This window comes from Saccostrea cucullata, unplaced genomic scaffold (assembly GCF_032062105.1).
Source record: "Saccostrea cucullata isolate Sc308-1 unplaced genomic scaffold, CSIRO_AGI_Scuc_v1 ctg126, whole genome shotgun sequence".
Lineage (NCBI taxonomy): Eukaryota > Metazoa > Mollusca > Bivalvia > Ostreida > Ostreidae > Saccostrea > Saccostrea cuccullata.
The window spans coordinates 176,768-204,440 of NW_026928905.1; the positions used below are offsets into that span (position 1 = coordinate 176,768).

General features: G+C 33.0%; 1 protein-coding gene across 6 annotated transcripts; it reads left to right on the forward strand.

Annotated features, from left to right (window-relative positions):
- The first annotated feature begins 41 nt into the window (after positions 1-41).
- LOC134279138 (uncharacterized) lies at positions 42-27,673 on the forward strand. 6 transcript variants are annotated; one of them, XM_062761493.1, is made up of 8 exons: positions 42-168; positions 2,990-3,214; positions 9,934-10,091; positions 12,968-14,549; positions 23,065-23,156; positions 25,815-26,096; positions 26,435-26,707; positions 27,247-27,673. In XM_062761493.1, the coding sequence occupies exons 2-8, from the start codon at positions 3,007-3,009 to the stop codon at positions 27,418-27,420; spliced, it is 2,769 nt and encodes a 922-aa protein (XP_062617477.1). In that variant the 5' UTR covers positions 42-168; positions 2,990-3,006; the 3' UTR covers positions 27,421-27,673. The 6 variants fall into 6 exon arrangements, with proteins under 6 accessions (XP_062617477.1, XP_062617482.1, XP_062617478.1 ...); XM_062761498.1 differs by lacking the exon at positions 42-168 and adding an exon at positions 9,025-9,123 and having other exon boundaries at positions 3,076-3,214; XM_062761497.1 differs by lacking the exons at positions 42-168; positions 2,990-3,214 and adding exons at positions 6,898-7,049; positions 9,025-9,123.

A 27,673-nucleotide genomic window follows, 5' to 3' on the forward strand; every position in this document is an offset into this window, starting at 1 on the left:
CTTGGTGTTTACCGAGGATTAAATAGTCATTACATGGTTACTTTCCTTGAGCGAGGCCGATTTCACACAACCGGAAGTAAATAGAAGACCGCCAGAATGCAAATTTATTCATGTAATTAAAATGCGTCATGTCGGGAATTAATCATCGAAGATGTCAGTAAGTGTTAGGTAAGATTCAAGACTATATATTCTTTAACTGATTGTGATCTATAATGGTCACAATCTGTGAGTGATGTTGGTTGATTTTCGCTGCTCTGTTTTAGGGTGCATTTTGTCTGAAAATTTTGAAATGCGAATGAATAAGTAATAATTTATAAAATGTCATATTAACAGTAGGTTTGTGTACGCATTTTTGCCTGAAAACAGGCTTTTAAAAAAAAGTAGTGAGACTAGACCTTAAAAACACACAGGTACATATCCCCCCTTTCCAACCTTGGACAATCAGTGAATCTGTTCAATCAGTTAGTACCTATCTGTTTAATTATTGGAAAATAAGTTACATAGGGGAGTAGCAAAATCGTTCAATCAATACAAAAAATAAAAAATCTTCAGAAAAAAAAAAATTTGCCAATCTGACACACACACGACACACCAGCCATTTTAAAACCAGTAACTGTCATGCCATATCCCTTAATGGCCTTATTCTGATGTTATTTACCTTCACCATTGTTTATACTGAAATAAAAAAAAAATGGTAATAAAAAATCTTATTTTTACTGTGATATGAAAATCATTGAGAAAATGTTGATAATTTAATTAATCAAGGTATCATCATGTTTATCTTCACTCTTCAGACAAAAAATGTTAATTGATTTATTTTAGTTCACCTATGCCCATCAAGGTTTTGCTTATCTTTTTTTTCCAGCACATGCCCTTCGGGTAGATTTATCCACTACTTACAAGTAAGCCCAAAGAAAAATTATCTGGCTTGGTAGCTCAGTCAGAGGAGCACCTGACTAATATTGCAGAGTTCCGAGTTTGATTGAACATGCCTGGTCCAGTCATATGTTTTCTCCTTTCCATGTATTTGGTGCTGTTGACCACCCCTAGACAAGAAGACTTGCAGGTGAAAGTCCTGCCAGGGGCTAATAAGACTTTGGATTGTGTCTACAAGGGCCAAAACAAAGAGGGAAAAACATTATATGGTTTTGGACCATGAATATTGGCCTGGGTAGCTCAGTCAGTAGAGCACCAGACTTGTGATGCAGGACTCCTAAGTTTGAGTGCCCATAGATCTAGCAATACATTTTCTCCTTTCCTGTTATGCATTCATTACAAGAGCTTTCAAATTTATCAGGTGTTTTCTTTTTTTGTGTGTCAGATAAGGCCAGCCTCCTTTTGGTATACCAACATTTAATTTTTTGACCTTCACCTTGGAGTTTTACCTACTTTTGAAAAAAAAAAATTACTTTGGTCATGACTTTTGAACAGTTGGTACTAGGACTATTATATTTCACAATGATGTGTATTCCTTGTGTCACAAGAACTTCACCCAGGTACCATTAATTTTAACCCTTTGACCTTGTCCTTGGACAATGTTGGAGTGTGATCTTCTCATGGAAATACTTTAACCTTGACCATTACATTCTGATTTGAATAGATGATGTTTAAAATTTCATCTTTCAAAAGTATTTTCACAGGGAAAATTCCTTTCTGGTGGTTTACAACCTTTTTGATCTCTTGACCTTGACATTTGAGTTTAACTTGCATTTGAAAAAAAACTTTAAGGACGCTCTAAACACTGCACACTAAAGAGCTCTATTTATCGGGTAGTTTTATGCAGTTAGAGTGATCTGCCCTTAGGTGTTAGATTAAAGAAATTGTTATTTACCGTTCGTTACATAATTTACAATAGATTAAAATATTTTAGCATTATATAAGTCTAAGAGTAAGAAATTTAATTAATTGTTTTCATTAATTTTCCCAATGTAAAAAAAAATTTCACAAATAGTCCATTGTTCAGCATCAAGTTAGTCCTATGTTCTAAATGAATGTATAATGAAATAGTATATTCAAAACTTGTGAGAAACTTTTATCAAGAAACTTTGTCATTTTCTAGCTATATCACTAATCGTTTTAAAACAAACTTTTCATTTTGTTCTGAAGGAAATGAAGCATTAAATTAATTTATACAGTTAAACAATTAGACAAGAACATTTAATGCCATTTTCTTGTTCTCTCTGTCAACATTATGTAACTGTTGGTTGTTCTTGGTTTCCTGCTTTGGCCAGGTAATGAAAACCTGAAAACTCTCAGGTAGAATTCAACCTTCACATTCTGTTCGGGACTGGGAACGTGCCCCACTGCATATAGAAAAATCTAAATAGTTGTTAAAACTTTGTCAGATAAGTTTTAAAAATAAAGATAGAGGTTTCCTATATAAGCCCTGTAATCAGGCATTGCTTTGGCAGTGATTTGATGTCAGGCCGAGGGCCAAAGACAAGGGGCTGTTTCTAGTTTGGGATTTTTTCTGAAATTTAATGAAAGATGTGCAGATGTGAGTTATGTAATTTTTAGCACTTTTATTGTCATTTTATCTTCAGGTTTCTATTATTAGTTTAAGAAAATATTCATTTATGAAAATGTATGTATTTATTTTAGATGATACTAGTAATGCACATAATTGTATTTTTGTAATATTAAATTAAGTTCTTCAACCAAATGAAATAATTTTGAGTTCTTGATATTTGATCGAGTCAATATAATATTTGGCAGCTTTATGAGAATCTGATAAAAATATTTTCTTATAAAAAAAATACTAAATTGCCTAATACTTTTTAAGTAGCAATCCAAGAAGTAAGGAGAGAATAAGTTTTAGTGTGAAAAAAATCAAAATAGTTTTTGTATATTTGTCATACTTCATCTATATGTTGATCCTTTCTAGCCTGTTTTGCAAGCTTTGCATTAGCATCGCTGATCGGGAGGGAGAACTTGTGTTTCTGCTGAAGGTCACTGATCAATACCTTTACACAAACTGTTCTATTTACAGACACCAGGCTACCAGTGATGGAGCGATGTGGCCCTCACAAGTGGCCCCCTCTGCATAAGATCAGGGTGGGCGTGCCTACCACCCCAGCCCCCCAGAGCTTGGACAGTCTCACGGACGTCTGTCAGGATATTTTCAGGCTAGCCTCAGACATCGCATCAGGCCAGAAAAAAGTGGTTCTGTGTTGGTCTTTTGGTGGACAAGGAGTAACTCTAGATTTGTGTGGAGGTGAGTACATTTAAATGACTTTATATTTTCAGCATCATAAGCTGCTATGGTAGAAAGAAGACATCTTTAGAATCATTTTGTAAATGTCAGTGATTTGCATGTTTGCCAAAAATCATATTGTGTTACTAACCTGATGGGGCTGGGTTATGAAAGCGAGAAAAAAGATTTTTGTTTAGATTCCACATTCCTGTAGAGTTGGAATGTCGATAGTGTACACAATGATTCTGATCATTATTTCACTTTTGTCTGCTAGAGTTGCATGAAAGTCAACCCTCTTTTCTTTTTAAACGGAGGCTGTATGACAGCCTCCGGTTATTGGGATTGTCTTGCCCATGGAATGTACTGTAACAAGATTCACTGCTGCACCATCTATCCTGGAATTGTTTTAATTACCTTGAGAATTTATTTTTTGTTTTAACATTCCTTTCGCAAGGATAGGCATAGTCTAAAACTCGTCACATACAAGTATAAACAAACAGTTTGAATTTTTCTAAATAAACAGGATTTTCATTATTTTTAAAATGATGTATATAAATACATATATTAAAAAAAATGTGATACTGTTAATTTTTAATCACAGAATATTAGGAGATTTTGTTCCAACAGTCGATTAAAGCGCGTTTTCCAATATGCCGAGCCTTCATATCTCACACCAAAACAAGAACGAGAATAATGAAGTGGCGGATTGAGGGAGTTTTTTTTTTGGGGGGGGGGGTTAACATCCGCAGAATTTGATCGGAACCCCACTTATCACTTGCTTCTTTTATTAAAGTAAAAACTATCTCTAGATATATAAGTTTAAACTTTAGTTTTATATTTAATTGTAAAAAACTTCAGAAGAATTCGTCTGTATCAATCTAAGTGTGGAGACGCAGATAGAGATGTATTGAAGAAAATTGCAATGCCGCATGCAAATGTTTTATGTCGCAGATATATGTTTTTAATAGATCAGACATTTCAGTTTTAATGGAATTTTTTGTGCTTGATTGCTGTTTGTATTCTCATTTTCACTCCTTTTATTCTTGAAAGGGCCGATTGGTTTGCGGCCGATTTTTGACGCTTGCATTAATAGGTTTCATGGAGTTTTTGTTAATCTGACAAGGATCGGTGAATAAACAAATGCATAGTATTTTTATCTGTAGGAATATTAAAAGTCTAGTTTTGAATTCTTTATTTGTAATTATGTATAATTTTAGGAAACACATGAAAACAGATTTACACTTTCTACAAGCGGTTTGAGTGTTTGGGGGTACCCTCAATTAGATAAGAGAGAAACAAACGGCAACTCTGATATTGAGATCAAAATGCATTTGTAACTTTTGACCTTTGGGTACAACCCAAATCTTGGTTCATAGGATTTACATGATTTATCACATTATATGATTTATCCTAATTAATTAAAAATTACATCTTCTGAAATAAGTTGTCTTATTGCCATATCGTTGATCTTTATTTGCAATGATACTTTTGTTTTACCTCTTTCACTTCTCAAACTTTAATTATTTTTTTATATACAATATTACATGGTATTTATGTCAACTTTTTTTAACATACATCATTGGAGAACTGATTGTTTGAACAGAGTTACTGAAAAGCAGAAACCATAGTTATATATTTTTACTTTTCTCACGTAATTTGTATCAGGTCCCATTGTTAATGATTGTTTTAAACAGACAAACTGAAAAAGACAACCATTTCCACTGGTATGAGTAAAGAAAGACATTTTTGGGTTAAATCTATGTATGATAAAATACAACATTTAATAATTCCAGAAATATTGGTTGTCAAATCTGTCAAGATATATCTCACTTTTTCAGTCTCACTTTTCCACTATATATTTTTGATACTGGAAGTTTAGTGAAGTTTTATGTCAACCAGGCCTAGTCAATTACTGTTTCTTACGTTGAAAGGTTTAATATTGAAATTATCTCATATATATATATATATCATTACAAAGTTGAAATTAGAATATCCCAAAAACCTCATAAATATTGGAGTATTGAATAAAATTTTGAATTGAAAAAAAAAATAAAATAATTCTCAAAACATTCTTTACAGCTATGTATGATATATATATTTCTTATGTGTTCTCTCATACATGAAGCCTCCGTTTAACAGTACTTTCAGTACTTTGATTTGTTTGTGTACCAGCTGTTCACTACATGACTTACATATACTTTAACAAGTTCACTGCTGTGTAATGCATATGCCTCTTAATTGCTGTGGTTTTTGTTTTGTTTTCATTCCTTTCATAAGTTCTACTCTCTGTTTTTACAATGCAGATTCATTATTGTTCATTATTAGATAGGAAATATATTTAAAATGATTGATATTTATCACACTAAGGACAAGATTCCATTCAAGATTTGGCAGTATCTTTGATATCTACAATGTTTATATATTGTGTAATTGTTGATGTGTTTATTGAGATTTGACTGGAACCATTTAATATGTCCCTGCCTATTGATTTAATGAAAACATCTCAGTACCTTGTACACTGTACTGACGGTCAGAGAAGGATTTCTGGTTGTACGATCAATAGACTCAGATAGAGAGGAATCAAAAGATTTCCTGGAGGAAGATGCCCATTACAGAAGAGTGTTAGATTCAGAACAAGGAGGGCAGCGAGAGGAACTAGGGATTCAGTTGTCTAAATTTAAACATTTATGAACTACTTTTTCAAAATATTGAAACTGTGGAGCATAGAATACAAAGTTATAGGGTACCGGTACTTATGAACTATTGTCTGTTTTGAAAATATTTAACAAGTGTTAAAATATATTTGCTCCAAATTGTCTTTGACATCATGAGAAGGGGAATAAAGCTTTTTGCATCATTTTTCATAGAAATGTGCAGAATCACTCTCATGTTTCTTTAACATGACGTTTTTGTCAACTTGATAGTGAAAAAGGTACACCACTGTCACAGTAGGTAGATTGGCAGTACTTTAAATTTAAAACCTTAATGTGTGAATGGTTTATTTTAATAATATTATGGAAAGATACCTGTAAAATATGTAAATCTGATTGAAATTAGAGCAGAGTTTCTTGCAGATGTACTCAAATAAAAAAAAATTCAATAGCTTTTATTGTCACATGTACAGTGTAGCTTGAGACTTATCATTTCAAGGTGTGTCTGGACTGTTTTGTAACTATATGTATGTAGTCTGAGACCATTTCACCATTTCTTTCTCGACAATTTAATGGATTTGACAGGAGAAATTTTGATATGGAATTTAGTGAAGTTTGCAGTGTGTAAGTTACATTAGTTCCTTTAAAAAACTTGATATCATATATATATATATATATATATATATATATATATATATATATATATATATATATATATATATATATATTTCAAGTTATAACTATACTCATTTCTATGTGGTTTAATATAAATTTAATGTTTACACATTAGAATATTTCAATTTCTTGTATCGTTCAATTGATATTTACCTGTAGATGTTAAGTAATAGTAAGTCTATTGTATAAATTATGAAATACATGTAAAGCTTCTGTATAGTGAACCAGAATGCTCAAGCACTTAAAGTATATTCTCAGTATGTGTGTGTGTTCTGTTCACGTGTCCACTTTTCCTCTCAGAATTTCAGAAGGAAATTAAGTATTACTCAAGTATCTGTGTATTTATTTCACATTACATGCGGGAAATTCCTATTTATGTGTATATGCACTGATTATTTCCTGTTAAAATTTTGTTGTTGAATTTCATTAGGATTTTGTTGAATTCATAGTGCCATAAACTGATGTCAAACAATATGTTATGGAAAAGTCGATGACATTTGCCAGATTTTTGTCAGAGTGTCTTAAATCAGGTAATTAGGAGTCAGATAGACTTATTTCTGTTAGTAATATGGCATGCCCTCTTGTCTGTGATGACTTATAGAGGTATGGTATTGTTTTGTTAACCTACAGTGCAGTGACTTCCTGAAGCAACCTTGATGCTGTACATAGTAGATATATAGATGTGAGAAAGTCAAACAAATCTGTCTATATTTATAAGGTTGATTTGGACACTTTAAAGTTTTTGCCTTAGGACTTAGGATACTTTTCTGTAGTTTAATGTAAGTTGAGAATCATTAAGTTGCCAGGGGGCTTTGTAGAATTTAATAGGAAGGGTTTTACATGAGAGAAAAAACATCCAACGACAAGGAGTAATTAATTATAATGGCCCTCTGAAACTAAAAAAATTGTTTTTGGACTTCAAGAAAATTATATACCATAAAGAAGAACACATCATAAATATTTTGAGGTGACATATTTTACTCTCACCATAGGGACATTGGCACATGCCATTTTAATTTGCTTTAGGAAATTGAAAAGACATCATTTTTGCTTAAGTACTTGAAGTGAGAAAACATAAAATTAAAGCATCCTATTACTTCATCAAACAAGACAATATTAGTCTAATATAATAAGAATACATTTTATTAATCCTCCATATTTTTCAATTTATTTAACTTTAAGTCAAAGGGCAGATCACTCTATAAGCTGAATTAAACTGCTAGGACTAGGAAATTAGAACTCAAGCATGAAATGACATTGGTAGTCATTAAAAAGGTGAATTTTCAATTTTTTTTTCTCCTAAAATTTTGATTGATAAAGCTTTCTTTAAAAAACAGAAAAAAAGCTGACAGGTAAATTTTATTGTTAAGCATTTCAAGAACAATCAATGTAAATTTTCCACATAAATGCTTACATCTGTTGATATAGACCTGGTGAGTCACCTGATCGAAGGTGCACCAGGTGATAAAATAGTTATCAAATATATTATCGGCAGGAAGAGGGGCCCGCAGTGGTCCTGGCACTTTACTTAGTTTGTTAGAGGGTGGCATCCATTAAATGGATTCCATGGCATGTTGAAGCCCCATGCTGTAACGCATGAGTTAGGAGAATGGGGATGTTAGCTAAGTATGAGCTAGTTAAGGGGTGAATGTGTGAATTCAGCAAACTTTGAATCAGGATTGGGCAGGATGGCGATGCTAGTGAAGGTTTATGTAGAGCCTCAGCCTGGCAGATACCAGGGTGAGATTGTAAATTAATAGGATTTTGTATGGTATCAACCATATCATGTAAGATGTTTCACTGAAAATTTTATATATTTCTTGATATTTTTATTAATTTTTCGTAATCTTTATCAGTTTTATGTCACACCAGTTTCTCAGACTTGTATAGTTTGTATCATGGGTATATGGTGCTCAAAATTACACTTAATTCTATTTTAATCTTAAGCTATTGGCATATGGCTAGATTACTTGTTACATTAATCATCTTTACAAAATCCTTCATTATAATTAATATGAAGGTTTGAATATTCCCAGTTATTCTTCAATATTTTCCTGTAAAGGCTGAAGAAGTGAATGATTTGAGATAAAAGTGCTTGTTTCCCTTTTCAACAGTCTAGATTACCTTTCATCTTTCACTAATCACAGAGTCAATTTCATGTACGCATGCATATAAGCAGTGCACAGGTGATTTCAATTTAAAATTTAATCAATGATCAGACTTATAATCTAAACTTATTTTGAAACAAGATTTATTAACATAACTGCAGGGGGCTGTTCACCTGTACTTACAAATGACTGCATGCACGTACCTGTGGGTATAAATTACTTACACAGCAGGGTGAAGGTGATATAACAAGGGTGATTATAGCCCAGGCTTTTTTTAACATGGGTAAAATTAAGTGTTAGCGAAGGGGAGATAATCAGTACCAGGAAATATTATCTTGTAACATATGTGATTGTGGCCCAGGGATGTTTGTTGACTCTGTTTATTATCTTATCTTAGGGGCTCTGAAGACTGGAGTAGTACAATAGGACTAATAGTACATAAGGAAATCTTATAGCATGAGGAAGTGTTTAAAAAATGTGATCGAGTCAGTAATAGGTAAAATATACAATGTATTAACACTATAACCCAATGCTTCTATAAATCTGAAAATTTCAGAATTTTGTGAATTGATATGTTAAATTAGAATGCTTTTGAAGCTTGACATATATTTAGATTTATATTATTATATAGTCAATAAGAGTACTTTTACCTTTTTCTCTCAAGTTTCAGAAGTTGTCAGCAATGGTAAAAGTTAAAGGATAATATTTTTGTTAAATTTTCAAATGCATGTTTGTTTTAAATGCATAGAAACAGTTTAAAAGTTTTGAATTTACTTTTTTAATAAACTGAAAATATTTTACCTAAAGATGTAATGAGCAATTGATCTTGTTTTAATATCATTGACATTGAATATCATTTCTTGAGCAGTACTCTTTCCCAGAGATATCGAATCCCTATTAGACTAGCAGTTACATAAAGAGCAATTATAAAATTTCTTTCTACTTAGAATTGTAAAAATATTTTCTTGATATTTCAGTTTTAAGAAAAATGTAAAGGAGAACATATACCAATTAATTTTCATCATGCTTTTAGGACCTAGCTGGCAGTAAAATCTATATTTCAGCATTTCATAATTAGCTTTTTCACATTTCATCTTTTTGTGTATGCATTTTTTAATGCTTTAAAATTTTTAAAATGCAATAATGGTTCATATTACAGAGCCTGCATGCTTTTATTAAAAAATATTTGTTGTCATAGAGAGTTCTTGATTTTCACAGCAAAAAAAAAAAAATGAAGCAAGCAAATTTAACATATTAGCAGTTAATTGTGATGAAAACTCATTGTGGAATCTCTTTTTTCTTACAGCCAAGGCCACTACTCTTCTCTGTGCCATTGGGATTGGCTTTGGGATTGGAAGTTATCTACTGTATAAGCTGTACTGTAAATTGTTCCCATCTGACCCTAAGGATCCGGGACCAGTAAAAACAGCCAATAAATACTGCCAAAAGAACAAAAGTAACAATGTAAGTAAACCAAAATTTATAAAAGAAACCTAACCACCCACCCCACCCAACCCACCCCTCACCCCCAAAACGAAACAAAAGCAAAACCATATGTGTAGAAGTGTTCACAGCAAATATCAGAGAAGCAATTCCAGGTGTACAAATAATGGAAGTCCACAAGTATTGCTGAGCAGATATTGATATCAGAAACTGTCATTTTATGCAAGTGTTAAAATTTTGAGGAGTTTATCATATTGCAAACAGTACACATGTTGTCTTCCATTGAAAGAAAATTAGTACAGAATTTTTCATATGTTTTAACATTTGTACTATTTCAACATGTGACACACACACATACACACACAGAGGTTTTGTGCTTATCAAGCAGATTTTAGGGTCAAACTGGAATAGACTTTATTCTGAGTGCCTTTAGTATATTCTTGTTCACATACCAGCTAATGATTTGGGGGGCTAAGACAGGTCAATTATTCAAGGATTTATTTCTGAAGTGAATTAGAAAAAGAATACATGTAATATTAACATTTAAAAAAAAAAATGACATGTAACATTTAATTAGTTTAATTACTCTCTTAATCTGCCACCCCTAATTAAGAAGTATAGGATCTGATTGGACAAGTACTTCTTATATTTGATCCCTGTCAGCCTTAAGTAGACTCCATGATAAAGCTTTACACACTGCACAATGATCAATATCTTGGTCTGGCGATTTTGATGAGATCACCACACAACAGCACATTACTCAGGTGATTTAAAAGTGCCTATTGATTTAGCGTGGATTAGAGTTATCCCCCTTTGACCATGACAGGAAGTCTCATTGTCAAGGACTCTCTTGTTTGACTGCTGCAGTCACATGTAGTGAGATCAATTCTCGGGATGACTAATTTTTAGGAGGATGTAAGCTTTTGGTCGTCTGTGCGTGTGTCTGTGAAGAGATTGGTCTGTAAGTATTGACCAGGAACTATTCTGTTGTCTATTTATTGATTTTTTTGTTCAGGTTTCTTTTGTACATTCAAGACAAATGCTCATGTTTGCGTTTTATCTTAATCCTCCCCACTGTACAGGACAATGATCGGTGTATGATACATGATTTGTCAGTGATAGTTAGTGGATTGATTTTACTAAAGACGGTTTAGTTCTATGACCTTCACCTTTCAGAGACTTATCATATGATTAGGCTTTTCAGTGTTGTTAACATTAATCTTGCTCTGAAATTTCAATGCTTTGTGTGCATGTGTGTGTTTCTATTAAAGGACTTCAATATTTAATTGAAACATTTATATATTTCTGTAATTGAACAGTAACGAATTAATGAAAACACCTAATGTTTAACATGATATTTTCAGTTTTAATTGGTGTCCCAATGTTTAATGTAGCCTGGTGAGTGTGAGTCACTCATGTTTTTAAGTAGACAGAATACATTTCACAATTGTAAAGATGCACAAAAGGTCAAAAAAGAAAAATTAAATTGCTGAGGGTTATTGTAAAATCATGTCTCTTTGAAATATCGTTTAGAACATGTTTTGGCTGTAGGTGATGGTTGTTTTTCCACAATGTTATGCAGATTTAATCAAGCTAAGCAGGAGAAACACAGAATTTCACTTCGGCCTTCATTTTTCCAATTCTGTAATGGATGATGCAGTCTGTTAATATCACATACAGATAAATCAATAAATCTACAGGATCCCAGACAAGGAATACAAGAGTGTCTTGACTAGGGTAAACACTGGCTTTTCTTTGCTATTATCATATCTGTCTGTCAAAATAGGCTGCAGAATTATCATGTAATTCGTATAATTAGTTGTACAGAACTATGGCCATTTAATTGTTCAAAAAATAGATTTGATGAACTTGTTCAAAAACGTGATGTACTATTTGCATGTCTGATACCTGATAAGTTATTCTGTATCATCGTGTGATCATGTAAATAAACACAGATGTACTTAAGGACACCAGTCACACAGTTCACATTTATTTACAAACATAGATTGGTTAAATTTGAAAGCATTATAAAACAATAAGTCTTTATGCTGGTGAACCAATATAGAAAAACCACTAAACAGAAAGTTAAGATACACCATAAATCATTTTAATCATGAAGCTTTAAAATAAATGAACTTAATAAAAACAAAACAATGCAAAAGTAAATGTTTATTTAATTGTATGATTTAAATAGATGAACCTGCAGGCATAGTGATAAAGTGTCTCCTTCTGCCCATCCATTATTCTTTCCAGTATGACTTGTCCAGAATATACATATATATATTATGATTTTCTCCCCTCTTGGCCAATTTTGACAAAATATTTTACCCTGACAGTTTGCCATTTGGGTAGATACATGTATGCAGTGAAGTTGATCAAAGACTGAAAGTTTCTTACTAAGTTCTCAAGGTCTAACAGGTCTCTGGAAACTCATTGTATGGTGTATATTTTCTGTTGTTTGGTCTAATCAGGCAAAAACTTCACCTAGCAGGTGCCCTTTTATAAAGGGTTGCAGTGACCTTGAACCAAAATCTAGACTGTTGGTAAAGGTTGAAGTTGTTCATTATAAAATCTTATATTATATATATATTTTCTGTCCTCGGATCAGTTTGCTTTTAATTCATTGTGAGCCTGCTCTAAGGCTTTAATCAGTTAATACTTATTACAGTAAGTTACTGATGATAATGAAGTTGTTTATATGTAAATGTCCATTTTTTCTATCAGGATGTGGTATTGATATGCATAACTACATAGTACATACTGTATACTTTGTACTTGATGTTTTTTCGATTCTCTCTTTGTGCACTCATGTATGTTTTCACCACGCAAGTATTTATACTAATGGTGTTTAGCATCAAAATATTTTTTAAAGATTCTTAAATAAATTTATATTGTAGGTGCATGCAGATAGTGAAGAGGATGATATGGGAAACTCCGGCTCCAATGAAACTGTACCGGTTCGTTATAATGCTGTAAACGGGGTGCAGTTTGGCAGCTGCCGAACCAGAAACCAAGCCACAAGTCCAATCCTCGTGAGGCAGCGCAGACCAACGAAGCATCGTCGACACAGAAAAAACTCAGAGGAGGAGGAGGTCCATCTCCTCAATTCACAGGAGGACAGTTCCTCACAGCCTCGAGAGGATTCGGTTGAACGATTTACCCACAGTGCCTCAGACTTCAGTGGAGCGGAACCAAACAGTGGGTCACTCAAGGGGAACCTGAGTCTAAAGTCGCTGTATGAAAGGAACTATAAATACGGGTTTGATGAACATTTCCAGTCAAATAAACCCCACCTTTGTGAATCATCAGGCAATAGTTTACAGATAGAAGTTTCTAGTTCTCAGGATGTGTTGACAGTCAGTAGTGTTTTGTTGACTCCGCCCTCAGACGACGATCGCAACAATCAAAATGAGGAAACCGTTTCAAGTGAACAAAATAAACCTAGTGTGACATTTTCAGAAAACATTCCAGATCTCATTTCGAACTTATCACCAACAGATTCTGAACATTTGATTGGTAATGGGACTGACTTCAATGACGTAGACCACGCAGGTTCTGTTTGGCAGACCACAGATAGCTCTAACCATACATCCCCTTTCCACTCCAGCGGGAGTGCCAAACTCTTCAGTAACTACACAACAGACGTTTCAGGAAATTTAAGTTTTGATGACGATGAGCAGGATTCTTCCCCTTTACACAAAGCCAAAAGTGTAGACGGCCAGTTTCGACAGACACTACTTCAAAGACTTCATGAAATAAATACATCAAGTACATCATCTGTGAATTCTTCCCCCGACGGCTCTCCTGTTAGATATGCTAGGAGTAACAGTTGTGAAAGACAGGAGAGTTTGTCTGGATTGAGTGAAAATGAGATTTTTACCGAGTCCGCTCAAGTAGGCCAAGAAACGGGAGAGTATTTCGAAGAAATTGAGCATCAAGTGGATGACATTGTTGATGAGTTTGCTGAGATTACTGCAAAACTGGACGAATTGAAACAGTTGGCAGCGAAACATTCCAGTGATGATGAGATGGAGTACACTCCTAGTGATCCACTAGCCAAAAAAGCGTGTGATTTCGTAGAGAAGACCAGAGAGAAGCTCCACCGCTCACAGAGCGATACTTCACTGAGTGAAAGTGCAGTGGACACGGACGGCATTGACCTGTCCTGGGACAGTGAAGGTCAAAGTCAGATCAAGGTCCTGCTGAAACGCATCAACAGTCTTCCTTCCAAAATCGTCACGGAATCTCAGGAATCTTCTGAACATGTTAAAGAAGAGAACACTAGTGAGGAGAAAATCTCCACATCAGATGGTGCTATCATATTTTTATCTGACAACTTACAAACATGTGATAAACTTCTTCTGGATGACAGTGACATCTACAGTGATCAGGGGCAGACAACTCTGGATGAGCTGGATACAGATAGTGCCTTTGATATGGAGCCGGTAGAGCTGGTGTCATCTAGGGAATTATCCCCAGGTAAAGATAGGGCAATAATGAGTGCTAGGGGTGCTACAGTGGAAAATAAGCTGTATGGTAATAGCCTGTACAGGAAAGTAAGGGGAGGTCACCAGTATGAGACTTGTTCTCCTATCTTACAAGGTTATTACATTGACACAAAGGACAAAATGTTCATGTTTTCAGTATTACTTGTGAGGTATGGCCAGTATAGAATCAGCCCTGGGCGATAGTAGGACTCCTTCTTTACTGTAAGCTTGTTTTTGATAGAGATGCATGTTAATGGTGTGTTCATTTACATGTACACATGGTCTTCTCATATGAATAATTTTACAGTGTGTTCTAGTCTAAATTAAATTATGCAATATGCATTTTCATTTCGAATGAACACAATGTATTGTTCACTGAGAATAAAGGATCCATACTTTCTGAATATCAAGGGTGTTTTGAAGATATTGTTGAACTGATAAATGATAACACAAAAAGTATTTGTTATGAAGAGAGAGGGGGAGAGAAAGAGAAGTTGAATTTTGCATGATAACATTTAATTCTCATACTCTGCCTATGCCTGCATGAATTTTTGAGTGTATTGCCTTTCTTTCTATAATAGATGGAATGTGCAGCATTTTCCTTTTTTAACACATTTTAAAAAATATCACTTCTGGTTTGTGTGTTTTAACAATTTGCTGCTGTTTGCATTTTCATTTTACTTTTTTGTTTATCCTGCTTAAAATCCTACTTCCACCTCCAAGTGGTAAGCAGGGGACACCAGGTCTTACCTAGCTAACGGAAGAGGTACATGTATGACAGAATATCCAAATATTCACGAAAAATAATATATGAAATTTTTTTTTCATTGAAATTTAAAACTGTACATTTTTCAAAAATTAAAATTTTCTTAGTAAATACCATGAAGCTATCGATATTGAAAATACTTTAAGGAAAAGTAAAAATTAGAAATGAGATGTCAAATTTTATAAGAAAAAAATTCTCTTTGTAAACATGCATTCTAGATTCACATGTCCATCAAAGGTTCATGCTTCATTTTTTTTTTTTTTGCTGATTGTTTTCTGAAATGTGAGCAAAACTTAAATTAAAAAAATGTAATTTGATTTCAACTGGTGATTTATTTATATTTGTTTATAATTTATAGTTGAGTTTCTTTTGCTGTTGACATAACTTGTTTTTCATTTTTGTCAATTGTTTTGTTAAATATACTTTTATAAATAACATTTGTGTTTCTCTTTTTATTTATGAAGCATGAGCTTTGATTCTGTTGCATGTTGACATGGTTAAGTTTCCATATTACATTATTGGCATTATATAATATACATATACACATGATACAGTTGACAGTTTGACAAGAAACATGGTTTAACCTTATAAATGCAACTTATAAGTTATAACTTATAAGTTATGACTTTAAACTTATCATGGTTATGGTCAACAACTTTCTAAGATTTTTTTTAAAAAGAATTTCTCTTTCTCTCCTAATGTTCCATAATGCATTTTATTCTGAATTCTTTCCCCTTCCCTGAGAAAAATTCAGTAATTTGTTTAGAAAAGTTTTCTCAAGCAAACCGAATGAGCACAAAAAGAGTTGCTGCTCACAAGACAATTCTATTTAGGTATTTGATCTCTGCTTAGTACATTAATTCCCTTTTTTCCTTGAACTTTCAGAAAGGCTTGGCATTCTCAAGGTTACATTAATTTTCATCTGAAATTTACACAGCATTTCATTCACTGTTGAAATAAACATGGGATAGAAATTAGGGTGAATTCCAATGAGTGTAGCAAGGATCCAGTGATAGCATTTCGTACAGCAAAGAGGTGGGTTTTAAGTCCTTTCATCCTTGTCAGCAACAATTTAAAGTTGCTGATGTTATTAATTTCTTACCAATGAGAATCTATGTCACCATTTTAGAGACGTTAATTACATACCATGCCTTTCTGAAAGTCAAAGGATGACAGAGAATTGTACTATATTCTAGCAAGCTTTCAATATAATGGGCTACAGAAGGCGATTTATCATCTCAGTTGATCAGAATTTGCTACTTCAAATTTCGTTATAATGGAAATAATTCTAAAACAATACTCCTTGCTTCAAAATAATTAAGAGCTGTGTTTCAGACAAGAGTGTGACTTTGATTCAAGGTCATGCAATGTTTAAGTATCTGAAGCTCATGCTTTAGCTCTAGTAAAGTTCTCTGTATAAAAGACCAATCTACTGTAACACTTTGTCTAATATGACGGCATCTTTATGCTACACAGTGACAGGAGTACTAAGAATCTTAAGTTCCAATTTGTTCATAATTTCTTAGTATAGCAGTCAAAGAATCATCATGAATGATCATGTAGATACCTGTTTATTTCAGGTCAGAGGTCAAGGACTAAATGTGAAAGGTGTTTGTTCTTTGAGTGTTATGGGAAACTTTTTCACAGTTTCAATTTCTCCATTGTTTTACCAATAGGTCAATTTCAAGCTTACCATAGATCATGCTTGGATGAATAAAAAACAAAAAATCATCTATTTGTTTAAGGGAAGAATCATGCACTCTTTTAAGGGGAAATAATTAAGAAACAGGAAAATTTGATAATGTCACCAACAAATCTCAAGAATGAATCAACTGACAAGAAAAGCCATTTGAAATATGTTAAATTTTTAAATCATAATGATGGTTACACAAGAAAAAAAGTACAGTTAAATAAGACTACAGTTTGTCAAATTAATACACAAGTTCTTTGTTAATTAAACAATTGAATATTACAGCTCCTAGATATATAACGGTACATTATTACACATTTGAATTAAAAATGACTGTTGTTACGTGCAGGAGTCGAAGAAAAAATAATTCTCAGACAGGCTTCAGTTTGTCAAATTAATTCGCACGTAACTTCAGTTCAGAAGTAGTACCAGTAAGTTTAAAAGTACATTTTAAATATTAAATCAACAACAGCAAAAAACAAACAAGATGACTGATGGAACATGTTTAAAGTACATATCCCTTGCATAATCATTTGAACAAAAGCAAAAAAATTGCAAATACTGTGGTTTCATCAGTTTTCGTTGGCATCAATTTTTTGTGGATTTTGTATACATGTAACAGAAGTTTTCAAGGATACGTAATTTCATGGACAAAAGCATTGCTTGTACAAATTAATAACATATTTCTTAAGGTCATACACAATGTAGTTTGAACTTTATTGGATTCTTCCATGGAGTTGAAGAGTTCCACTTAATGAAGGACCCGTGTGCAATATTTTTAATGTTTATATATAGATTTGTACACCTCTTATAAACAATTTTTGTGGAAAAAAATCTGGAATTTATATTTTGTAATTTTTCTACTTTTTTCTTTGAATAATGCAAAAATGTTCACAATTTGATATCTTTTCAAAACCCCTGGTAATGCATACTGATTTTTTGTCGAAGAACATGTAATGGTATTGTAAGTTTAAATTTGGAATATCTTGAAAAATTATCAGTAGATGAGGTATGTCGCGTATGTCCTTAATTCAATGAACATTGAAATTCGTGGATCTGTCAACAATGAAATCCTCGAAAATTGGTGCTCAACGAATATTAATGAAACCACAGTAATAAATATAAAAAAGAGCTTGAACATTATATTTGATACACAACTGAAAGACCTTCTTTTAAACCTTTTAAACATTTTTATTAATGAAGAATGGAGATAATGAACAGTAATCAAGCACGAAATATAAACTGAGAGCAGAGTAAACACAGACACCAAAAACTTCAGAGATGGGATCAGGTGCTATGGAGGAGTGAGCATATACCTTGTTGACTGGTCACACCTGCCATGCGGTCTTTGTCATAATTTTGAAAAACTGACAATCCATGGACAATTTTGAGTCAGTTTGTAAATAATGGCCTTATAATTTGAATGAGAAACTGTCAGTCACTATTAACCATAATGATTACGGTAATTTTTACAAGGTCAATGTATCAACCATAGAACTTACTGAATATATACAGTGCTCTAAACAAGACTATTGATATCTTTGTTTCATCAATTTGTTTGTCAATAGCTTGCCTTGATTTAGATTTTAGAAATGTAGAGTCTGCTTTTGCTTATCAAATCAAATTGAATTTGATTTTGGGTAAATTCTGTTTTATTTGGATACAAAAATAGGTGTGGAATTGTTCTTACTCTTTTATATACCCACTGAAAATCACACTTTGATAAAACCTTATAAATTACTTGAAATGAGACAAAATACAGTTTTGTTATTAAAAGACTTTATTTCCACAAGATACATACGAGAAACAAAAAATAAAATAAAAATTGAAAGAGGAAAGTCACACTGGAATAAAATGTTTGAGATCTTAAAAGAATAAGGCACCTAGCTAGAGTTTTAGCAAAATTTAGAAATACACTAGCTTCCTTAATAGCTAAATATAATTAAAATCATATCACAATTTGACAAATTTTAGCTCATTCTCAGTTAAAATTCACTAAAAGCCAAAGGCTCAAATATTCCAAAAGTTCCTAAAAATCCTTAAAATAATCCTGGCTCTTCTTAAAATAAAACTAAAAAGTCATTATTAAATCTAAATCAAAACGCCCAACCCATACTAACTCCTTACCCCTAAAACATGACTTCTCTAAACAAATCAACCTAGCAGAAGAGCAAAAATTCCTTGAATCTCTCTCTTTTATACCATAACATGACGTAAATGTTGGAAACTGTTGGACTCATTGGAAAACGTTGGAGATTTTTGACATTTCTAAAATGCAAAGTCTATAGAAAAATCTAATAACACATACAAGACAACTTTTTGAATGAAAGTAATCTCTAAATAACTTGGTAAATTACATTTAAATCAACAAATAACACAATTAACTCCAAAAATGAAAACTATGAAGGGGAATTTAAATTGTTAAAATGATAATTAAGAAAACAAGGAAAACATATCCCCTAAATCTATGGTTCATCTACTACAGGAGATAAATCTGAAACATGAAGTAAGACAAAAATAGCTGATTTCTACGTAACTCAAAACATGTGCACAAACTATTTCAACTCAAAATCTTAAACTTCAATAATCACCTATCAACCACTGCAAAGCATAAATCAGTAAAGCTGCAATATCAAATAATTATAACACATATACAAATTTATCTTAACTCTCCTACAATGTCAACAATAATCAGGTTCAATAACTCTGTATAAAGCTAATCTGTCAAATCTCTGGACCGTTACAATATCTTTGTTTCATCAATTTGTTTGTCAATAGCTTGCCTTGATTTAGATTTTAGAAATGTAGAGTCTGCTTTTGCTTATCAAATCAAATTGAATTTGATTTTGGGTAAATTCTGTTTTATTTGGATACAATAATGGGAATTGTTAAAAGACTTTATTTACATAAGAAACAAAAAATAAAATAAAAATTGAAAGAGGAAAGTCACACTGGAATAAAAATCTTTAAAAGAATAAGGCATCTTCTTTAAATATCCAGTAGAATCATAACCACTGGGCCAGTGAAGGCTGAAACTTATCACATTTTGGAAGCATCTTAGTGTAGTGTAGATTCTAAACTTTTCACATTTTCATCAAGAACCACTGGGGCAATTTTGACCAAACTTTGTACAAAGCATCCTTGGATGAAGGGGAATTTAAATTGTTAAAATTACATAGAAATATAAAAGACAAAAAATCTTAGAAAATCTTCTTCTCAAGAACCACTGGGCCAGTGAAGCTGAAACTTATGTGGAAGCATCCTGGGGTAGTGTAGATTCTAAATTGTTCAAATCAAGACCCCCGGGAGTAGGGCGGGGCCACAATGGGGAATCAAAGTTTTACATAGAAATATATAGGAAAAATCTTTGAAAATCTTCTTCTCAAGAACCACTGGGCCAGTGAAGCTGAAACTTATGTGGAAGCATCTTAGTGTAGTGTAGATTCTAAATTGTTCAAATCATGACCCCCGGGAGTAGGGCGGGGCCACAATGGGGAATCAAAGTTTTACATAGAAATATAAAGGAAAAATCTTTGAAAATCTTCTTTTCAAGAACCACTGGGCCAGAAAAGCTGAAACTTATGTGGAAGCATCCTGGGGTAGTGTAGATTCTAAATTGTTCAAATCATGACCCCCGGGAGTAGGGCGGGGCCACAATGGGAAATCAAAGTTTTACATAGAAATATATAGAAAAAAATCTTTGAAAATCTTCTTCTCAAGAACCACTGGGTCAGAAAAGCTGAAACTTATGTGGAAGCATTCTAAGGTAGTGTAGATTCTAAATTGTTCAAATCATGACCCCCGGGGGTAGGGCGGGGCCACAATGGGGAATCAAAGTTTTACATAGAAATATATAGAAAAAAATCTTTGAAAATCTTCTTCTCAAGAACCACTGGGTCAGAAAAGCTGAAACTTATGTGGAAGCATTCTAAGGTAGTGTAGATTCAAAATTGTTCAAATCATGACCCCCGGGGGTAGGGCGGGGCCACAATGTGGAATCAAAGTTTTACATAGAAATATATCTGAAAAAAAATCTGAAAACCTAAGCTGAAGCTTATGTGGAAGCATACTGGGGTAGTGTAGATTTCAAATTGTTTAAATTATGATTAGTGGGGTAGGGTGGGGTCACAATATGTATTACAAGGGGGAATTCTGGTAAAAAACAGAATGGCCAAAGCTTCTCAGGTGGGTGATGTGGCCCATGGGCCTCTTGTTTTCTTTTACTCATTAAAATTTCTGACTACATTTGGCATTTTGAAGCAATGTGGTTTTCTTTTTACAATTTTGCACTAAAAATCTGTACTTCTTTTTATTTATAATTTAAAAGAGCAAAAAATGAAGTTTGAAAATAGTTCTTTATTAAAATGTAGGCATGCAGGTTCCATTAATTATTAATTAGTTGCGTTAAACATTAAAAAAAATCTGTCAAAGAGACATGAAAAAGTTACGTGATTAACATAAAAATTTGGATTAATTAATGAGAACAGATGTATAGATTTTAAATTAATGAAGAATTTTTGCGTATTCTATTTTAGGTGGTAAAATAATACAGTGGTCAAATTGCAAACGATTGATGTAATTAATGTTTAATGCAAAAAAAAAAAAATCTGATAATGGATGCAAGATTAAAAAGAGGTAAATTAATGTGTAAAACCTTAATTTATTGTCTTTTAGCTGGAAAGCTCTGTTGAAAAGAAGTGCATTTTCTGACATTAATTGTTAATTATAATCATTAATAATGCCAAAAGAATCAATTTAATTTCTGCAGTTTCATTTTTTTCTCCTAATGAAAGCTGCACAGTTAATGAGTATTAAACGAGATGTGTGTGTGTATTTTTACTGTAAATTAGCTGCTTCTGTGCAGGTCTCCATTGTGTGGTAATCTAGCAGTGACCACATTTAATTAATTATTGTGAAAGCAGAAGGTAGACTTTTCTCTGTGGTGAACTAAATGATGGATAAGAACTCGAACAAAGAGGACCCTTGAGCTTGTATATTTTTTTTTTCTGTTACCATGGGTTGTTTTCTTTGGATTACAAATATTCAACTTTATTTTAGAGGTAGAAATTGTCAAAAAGGTAATTGTCTTTGCTTTTTGCTGAAGAAAAGCATCAATTAGGTAAATGTTTAAATGTATGCTTTACTTGAACAGATTTATTGCATGGAATAATAGGGATCTACATTTATGCATTTACAAGATAATTGGTTATTTTTTTAAATTTTGATACTGTAGTTTTTAAAATGAACCATTTCTGACATTTTTTTTTATTTTAGAAAACTTTACCTAAATTTTAATATTTTTGGATTAAAAAAGAGAAGACAAACACTTCTTTTTGTTTTCCATATTTATTATATGTAAAAATGGTTATTTAATCTTCTTTGTATATATTTAAAGATATTTTTTTTTTTTGTTATTATAAAATGAAATCAACTGAATTAATGACATGTCATCTTTGTCAGTGACAGACATTGTTGAAGATATGCAGTTAAAAATGAATCGATAAACTTTTTGAGTTTTGTCTTACAACTATGTACCCCTTCAATACAGTTATTTGAAGCTATGACGCATACAGGTTCACGTGCAAATTATCAGTGTGAAAATTGTCATGACAATTAGGTTTTAAATCATATATTAGTATGAACATAAGATTTACTATCCATGACATTATTTGTTTTTGAGGGTTGGGGGTAGGAAGGGTTATTTCCCAATGCCGAGCATTTTATAATGTAAGCCTGTACCTGATTTATTTTCTTGTCTACGGTTTACGTCATTATCATAAACACAATACATGCTTATGTGTTGAAAATAATTTGCAAATTAATGTGGTTTTCCTTTTTAAGTAAAATATATGACATTTTAAAAGTTATTTTTCATTTTCGGTATTTGTAAATACAATTTGCACTTTAAGTTTTGTGTTTTTTGGTATTTCTAAAAATGATCTACACATTAATTCTTGAATTTAATATTTCCTGGCACTACAATGTTCTTATTAGAGAAGTTTTATTTTCCTGTTTCACCAGTGATAGAGATGGGTACTTTTTATTCTGTAGGGTGTCTTAATGTAGGACCCAAACAGGATGTACTGGAGTACTGTAAGAAAGAATGGAAGGGGAACACTAGGCGAGCCTCCGTCATGTTGAAGGTTAGTCATTACTCGGATTTAATTGTCAACTCAAGAAAAAGAGAAAAAGTTAATCAAGCAAGCAAACTGTTTCCATGATCATGATTGCACTTGGTATTTAACCCTCAGAGTCTGGTCTTTTCAAAAAAAAAAATTCATGGCTCCCAGAAAGAGGTTTAGAAGAAGAGAATCATTAATTCATCTTCAATACTCAGGAATGTTACAGGCATATTTTCAGAATTGTTAAATAAATCTCTTAAATAATGTTACAAAAATTGTTATGCCTTCCTTCGAAGAAGGGTGGGCATATTGCTTTGCTGCTGCGTGTCGGTCGGTCTCTCTGTTGGTCCATCAAGTTTCCGTTCATTTTCTTCACAACCATTACACAAATTACTAAAAATGAAATATGGTGTACAGATTTACCGTATAGTGGGTAATTTTAGCAGGGTGCTAATTCTGGCTTATTTTGACGTTTTGAGAGTAGCCCGCTAAAATTTTAATCACTAAAATATTTAGTAGTCTTCATATCATTCATCTGCGAAGAGCTGAAACTTCGTGTCCGCTATATAAATTATTAGCACACCTTTGAGCAGGCAAAACGCCAAATTTTACACCCACCAAGAAAACCCGCTATACGGTATCATATGAATATCTAGGTTAAGATCTGTCTTTGGGCAAGATCGAGCACTTTGGGACAGAGTGATGTCCCTTGGACTTTGAAAATTTCCAATTATTTGGGGGAGGGGCGCATAAGTGATTTACAAACATTATACAGTTATTGACTGGGTGTGAGGGCAACATATGATTTGTTGGACCTGAAGGTGAAAATGTTGCCCGAGGCCGCAGGCCAAGGGCAACATTTTCACCTTCAGGTCCAACAAATCATATGTTGCCCGAATCCCAGTCTATAACTGTTTTGTTATACCCTTCACTGCTCACTTAAGATTGATCAATTTAATCAATACACGCTATATTATCAATAAATTTTATATGGAAAATTATGGCTTCTTCAGTAAATATAAAACATCAAGCTGAGAAAGAACAAAATCAATTATATATTTATTGTATCACAAAAATTATTTATCACAAAACATACTCTTTACTTCTTCCTTACCTTGCTGTTAACAACAACTCTTGTAGATCTTAACTTCGGCTATTTTCGCGTCGCCGATATTGAACGATGACTATTAATTGTGACGTAACAGACGTGTGACGTTGCGGTCTAACAATTCTTATGTAAGACCGGTCAATAGTGAAATTGTTAGACCGATGTAATAAACAGTTCTTTTGTTGGACTTTTTACAAGTAATAAATATATAGAATGATATTTATAAGGGTATAACAAATCTTGTTATCTGTGACCCAGGTAGAGACTAAGTAGGTCAATATGTCAAAAGTTTTCATACAGTATACTATATCATCTTTACTCCTGATACTGTAAGAAAAGTTGTATGAATATAACAACTAAGTACTGACTATACTAAATTGTGACCAGAGTTTCAGTTCATGTGGGGCTTCTGTGATCATAGCCTGAGAAAATCAGGTGATTTGTAAGGCCCACATGCCTTCTTGTTTTTTGTTTTTTTTTCAAACTAAACTTCTTAAACAACCATTTGAAGAACAGTTTTGCTGTGTGCATTCATGTTTTCTGGGATACAGTTTCCTGTGACATTGTGAGATCACAACTTCTGTGGACTGGTTGTCTGTTAATGGAGACCTTGTCTCAGTTAACAAGGATTGGACTGCTTCAATTGCTGGTTTCACATGAAAGATGATTCAGAGCAGCTAAGAAGACAGACTAATTAATTAAAGCATTAAGAACTGCTTTGTCTTAAGAGATAATTAATCTAATGTTTGTGGTTAATTTGGTAAAATTTTAAGTCTTGTGGAGAAAAGTGAAACAATGTTAGAGATGCACATAAAAATCCTTTGAATCTATTTACTTTATAAAGAGAGAGACATAACTTTTTGTCATTTAAGAGTGAAGAAACAAAGTAATCATGAGAGCTATAATGCCAAACAAAGGGGACAAAAACTAATTAAAAACATGTAAAATCTAAATGTAATTTGTATGCATCACTATGCATGAAGTTATAAAGTATAACAGATGTCTTGCATTACTTTAAACTATAAGTCGGTGTCCTTGTCTGACATGATTGTCTTGAGACCACTGGGAAAAAAAAACTGAAAAAGAATCTTCAGAAAAGCAAAATATTTCCTGGATCTGTATAATGTACAATTCATAAATTTAAGATCTTAAATGTATACATTGCATTTATGATATCAATTAGCAATAGTTTTAGCCTCAAAACTTTTCCCACAAATACTCCAGTTGCTAGCAACTAAACTTTGTCAAAAAATTATAATCTTTATGTTCCATTTGACCTTGACCTCACATTTTCTGATTTATAAAGAAACTGTTAAAGGCATTTTCACAGGACCTTGTGTACTGATACATATTAAGAAAAGACTTCATCTCTGTCAGAAATGTTTGACCTTGACCTTTTCATTTGACCTCAACCTCACTTCCCCCATTTTGCAATTGATTCATTTTCAAAGAAACTGTTCAAGATATGTTAAACTTCAAACGCTGACACATGTACATAAGAGGCAATTCAGTTTGCATGAAATTTTGAGAGTTTATAGAATTAGTACTAACCCAGTATTATATTTTTACAGGCATATGAAGAAGTACCTAGTCTGACCGGCTGTAAACATCTACACCAAATCAGGGGAGACAACTACTGTGGGATCAGAGGGACCTTATTACAGTGCTTCATTCAGAATATCAATGTTTTATCCAAATGGAACAGTGCTGAATCTGTTATAAACAAATTACAAACACTCTACAGAAATCCACACTCAGGTCTTTCACACTGGACTTTTGCACACCGTATTCCCTTTAACAAGAAGGATAAATTACAGACCATGTCAGAATGTGTTCAATGTCTTTTTAACAAGGTAGGGAAGGATTCTCTTTTGCTTTCAATACACTTAACTGAATAACTCACTATCAATTCTCAAATAATTGAAATCTAAAACCAAATGCTTTTTTTTATTGGAAAATGTTGACATTTTGGATATGCATGTATTGTATATATCAGAATCTGGAAATCCAATTGAAACAGTCATAATTTTTTTTTATAATAATGTATTGCTAGACTTTATCTGAATTTCTACATGTATATCTTACAACTTTGTGATTTTTTAACTGCTATATACACTAATTTCACTTTTATTGATCAGGAATGTGATGAAGATACATGTGTATATGTAAAACTTTTCCTTTTTCTGAACAGTTCAGTGAGTGTCAGAGTCTTTCCCCTGATGAGGAGAGGACCAGCTGGTCTGTAAACCTACTGAACCAGGACACCAAGGCAGACCTCCAGTGTATGGAGGCCATCAAGCTCCTCATGTTCCTCGAGGCCCACTCCCTGTATGAAGCCTCACAGAGGGGGGAGGAGGTCCCCGTGTTTGTGTGGCTGCTGTTTGCCAGGGACACCTCAGAAAATCCAGACAGCCTGGTCAGGAACCACATCAACCCTGTGGGGGATTGCGGGGGGCTAGAACAGGTAAGAAATGCACTGGACAAGATCGGGCCCCGGGATCATGAAACATCTTTAGCTTAAGTCAAAATCTTTATAATAAAATGTTGTAGAAGTCAAGCAGACCAAACTTTAAATATTTTTCAACATTGTTTCACTGAGGTGTTATGTACAAATTTAGAAATAAATTCCATAACTAATAAATATTTTATAGGCAATTAAAAATTTGACTTAAGTCTAAGTTTGTTTCATGAACCTGAGGCCGGATCATCAGTGAAAGATGTTAGAGTTATCTCCCTTGCAGGTTTTAATGCATACATGTCTCCATTCATTGGCATTCAAATAAATACTTCAATTGAAAAAAGTGAATTTATGAAGACAAATTTCACCCTTTCAAGCTTTTGTCTCCATTCAAATAAATTTATATTTTAAACGTAAAATAATATTAAGGAAAAATTGATATTATACCGGTTAAAGTTTGAATACTCCCACTCAGTAGAATATTTTATTATAACATGGTCTGGTAGTGATGATATTAATATTTTTTTCCAATATGTTTGTTACAGATTGAGATGATCTTGCTGGGGTATACGTTAGGAGTCACAATCAAAGTACTGAGACTACAGCAGCATATGGAGGAGGATTTCCTTACATATTACCCCGAGGACATGAAGGATTCCTGGCCACACGTCGTGCTGATCGCAGAGGACGATAGACATTATAATGCACCTGTGGTTTGATAAGAAGGAGTGTGTAAGCTTCCTATGTGTCAATGCTGTGATGGAGACATTGTAGAACAGAAAGTGTAGGACACTGAAAGCACTGGCTGTTTCTGTCAGCTCACTTGGAGATCTTGCCATTCAGAAGACAACAGTTAGCTGTGGTTCCTTGTGTGTTGAATGAATACTTTTATGCAAATAACCTGAGCTGTTGTACAGCTTTCTGATAAATTGTATGGTCTTTTATGTGTGTCAGACATGTACAAAAAGAATA

Bases quoted from the DNA above. Each gene is read 5' to 3' on its own strand.
- LOC134279138 (XM_062761493.1), top strand. From the start codon at position 3,007: ATGGAGCGATGTGGCCCTCACAAGTGGCCCCCTCTGCATAAGATCAGG. The intron at 3,215-9,933 runs GTGAGTACATTT...TTTTTCTTACAG, and splicing joins AACTCTAGATTTGTGTGGAG to CCAAGGCCACTACTCTTCTC. The intron at 14,550-23,064 runs GTAAAGATAGGG...TTTATTCTGTAG, and splicing joins ATCTAGGGAATTATCCCCAG to GGTGTCTTAATGTAGGACCC.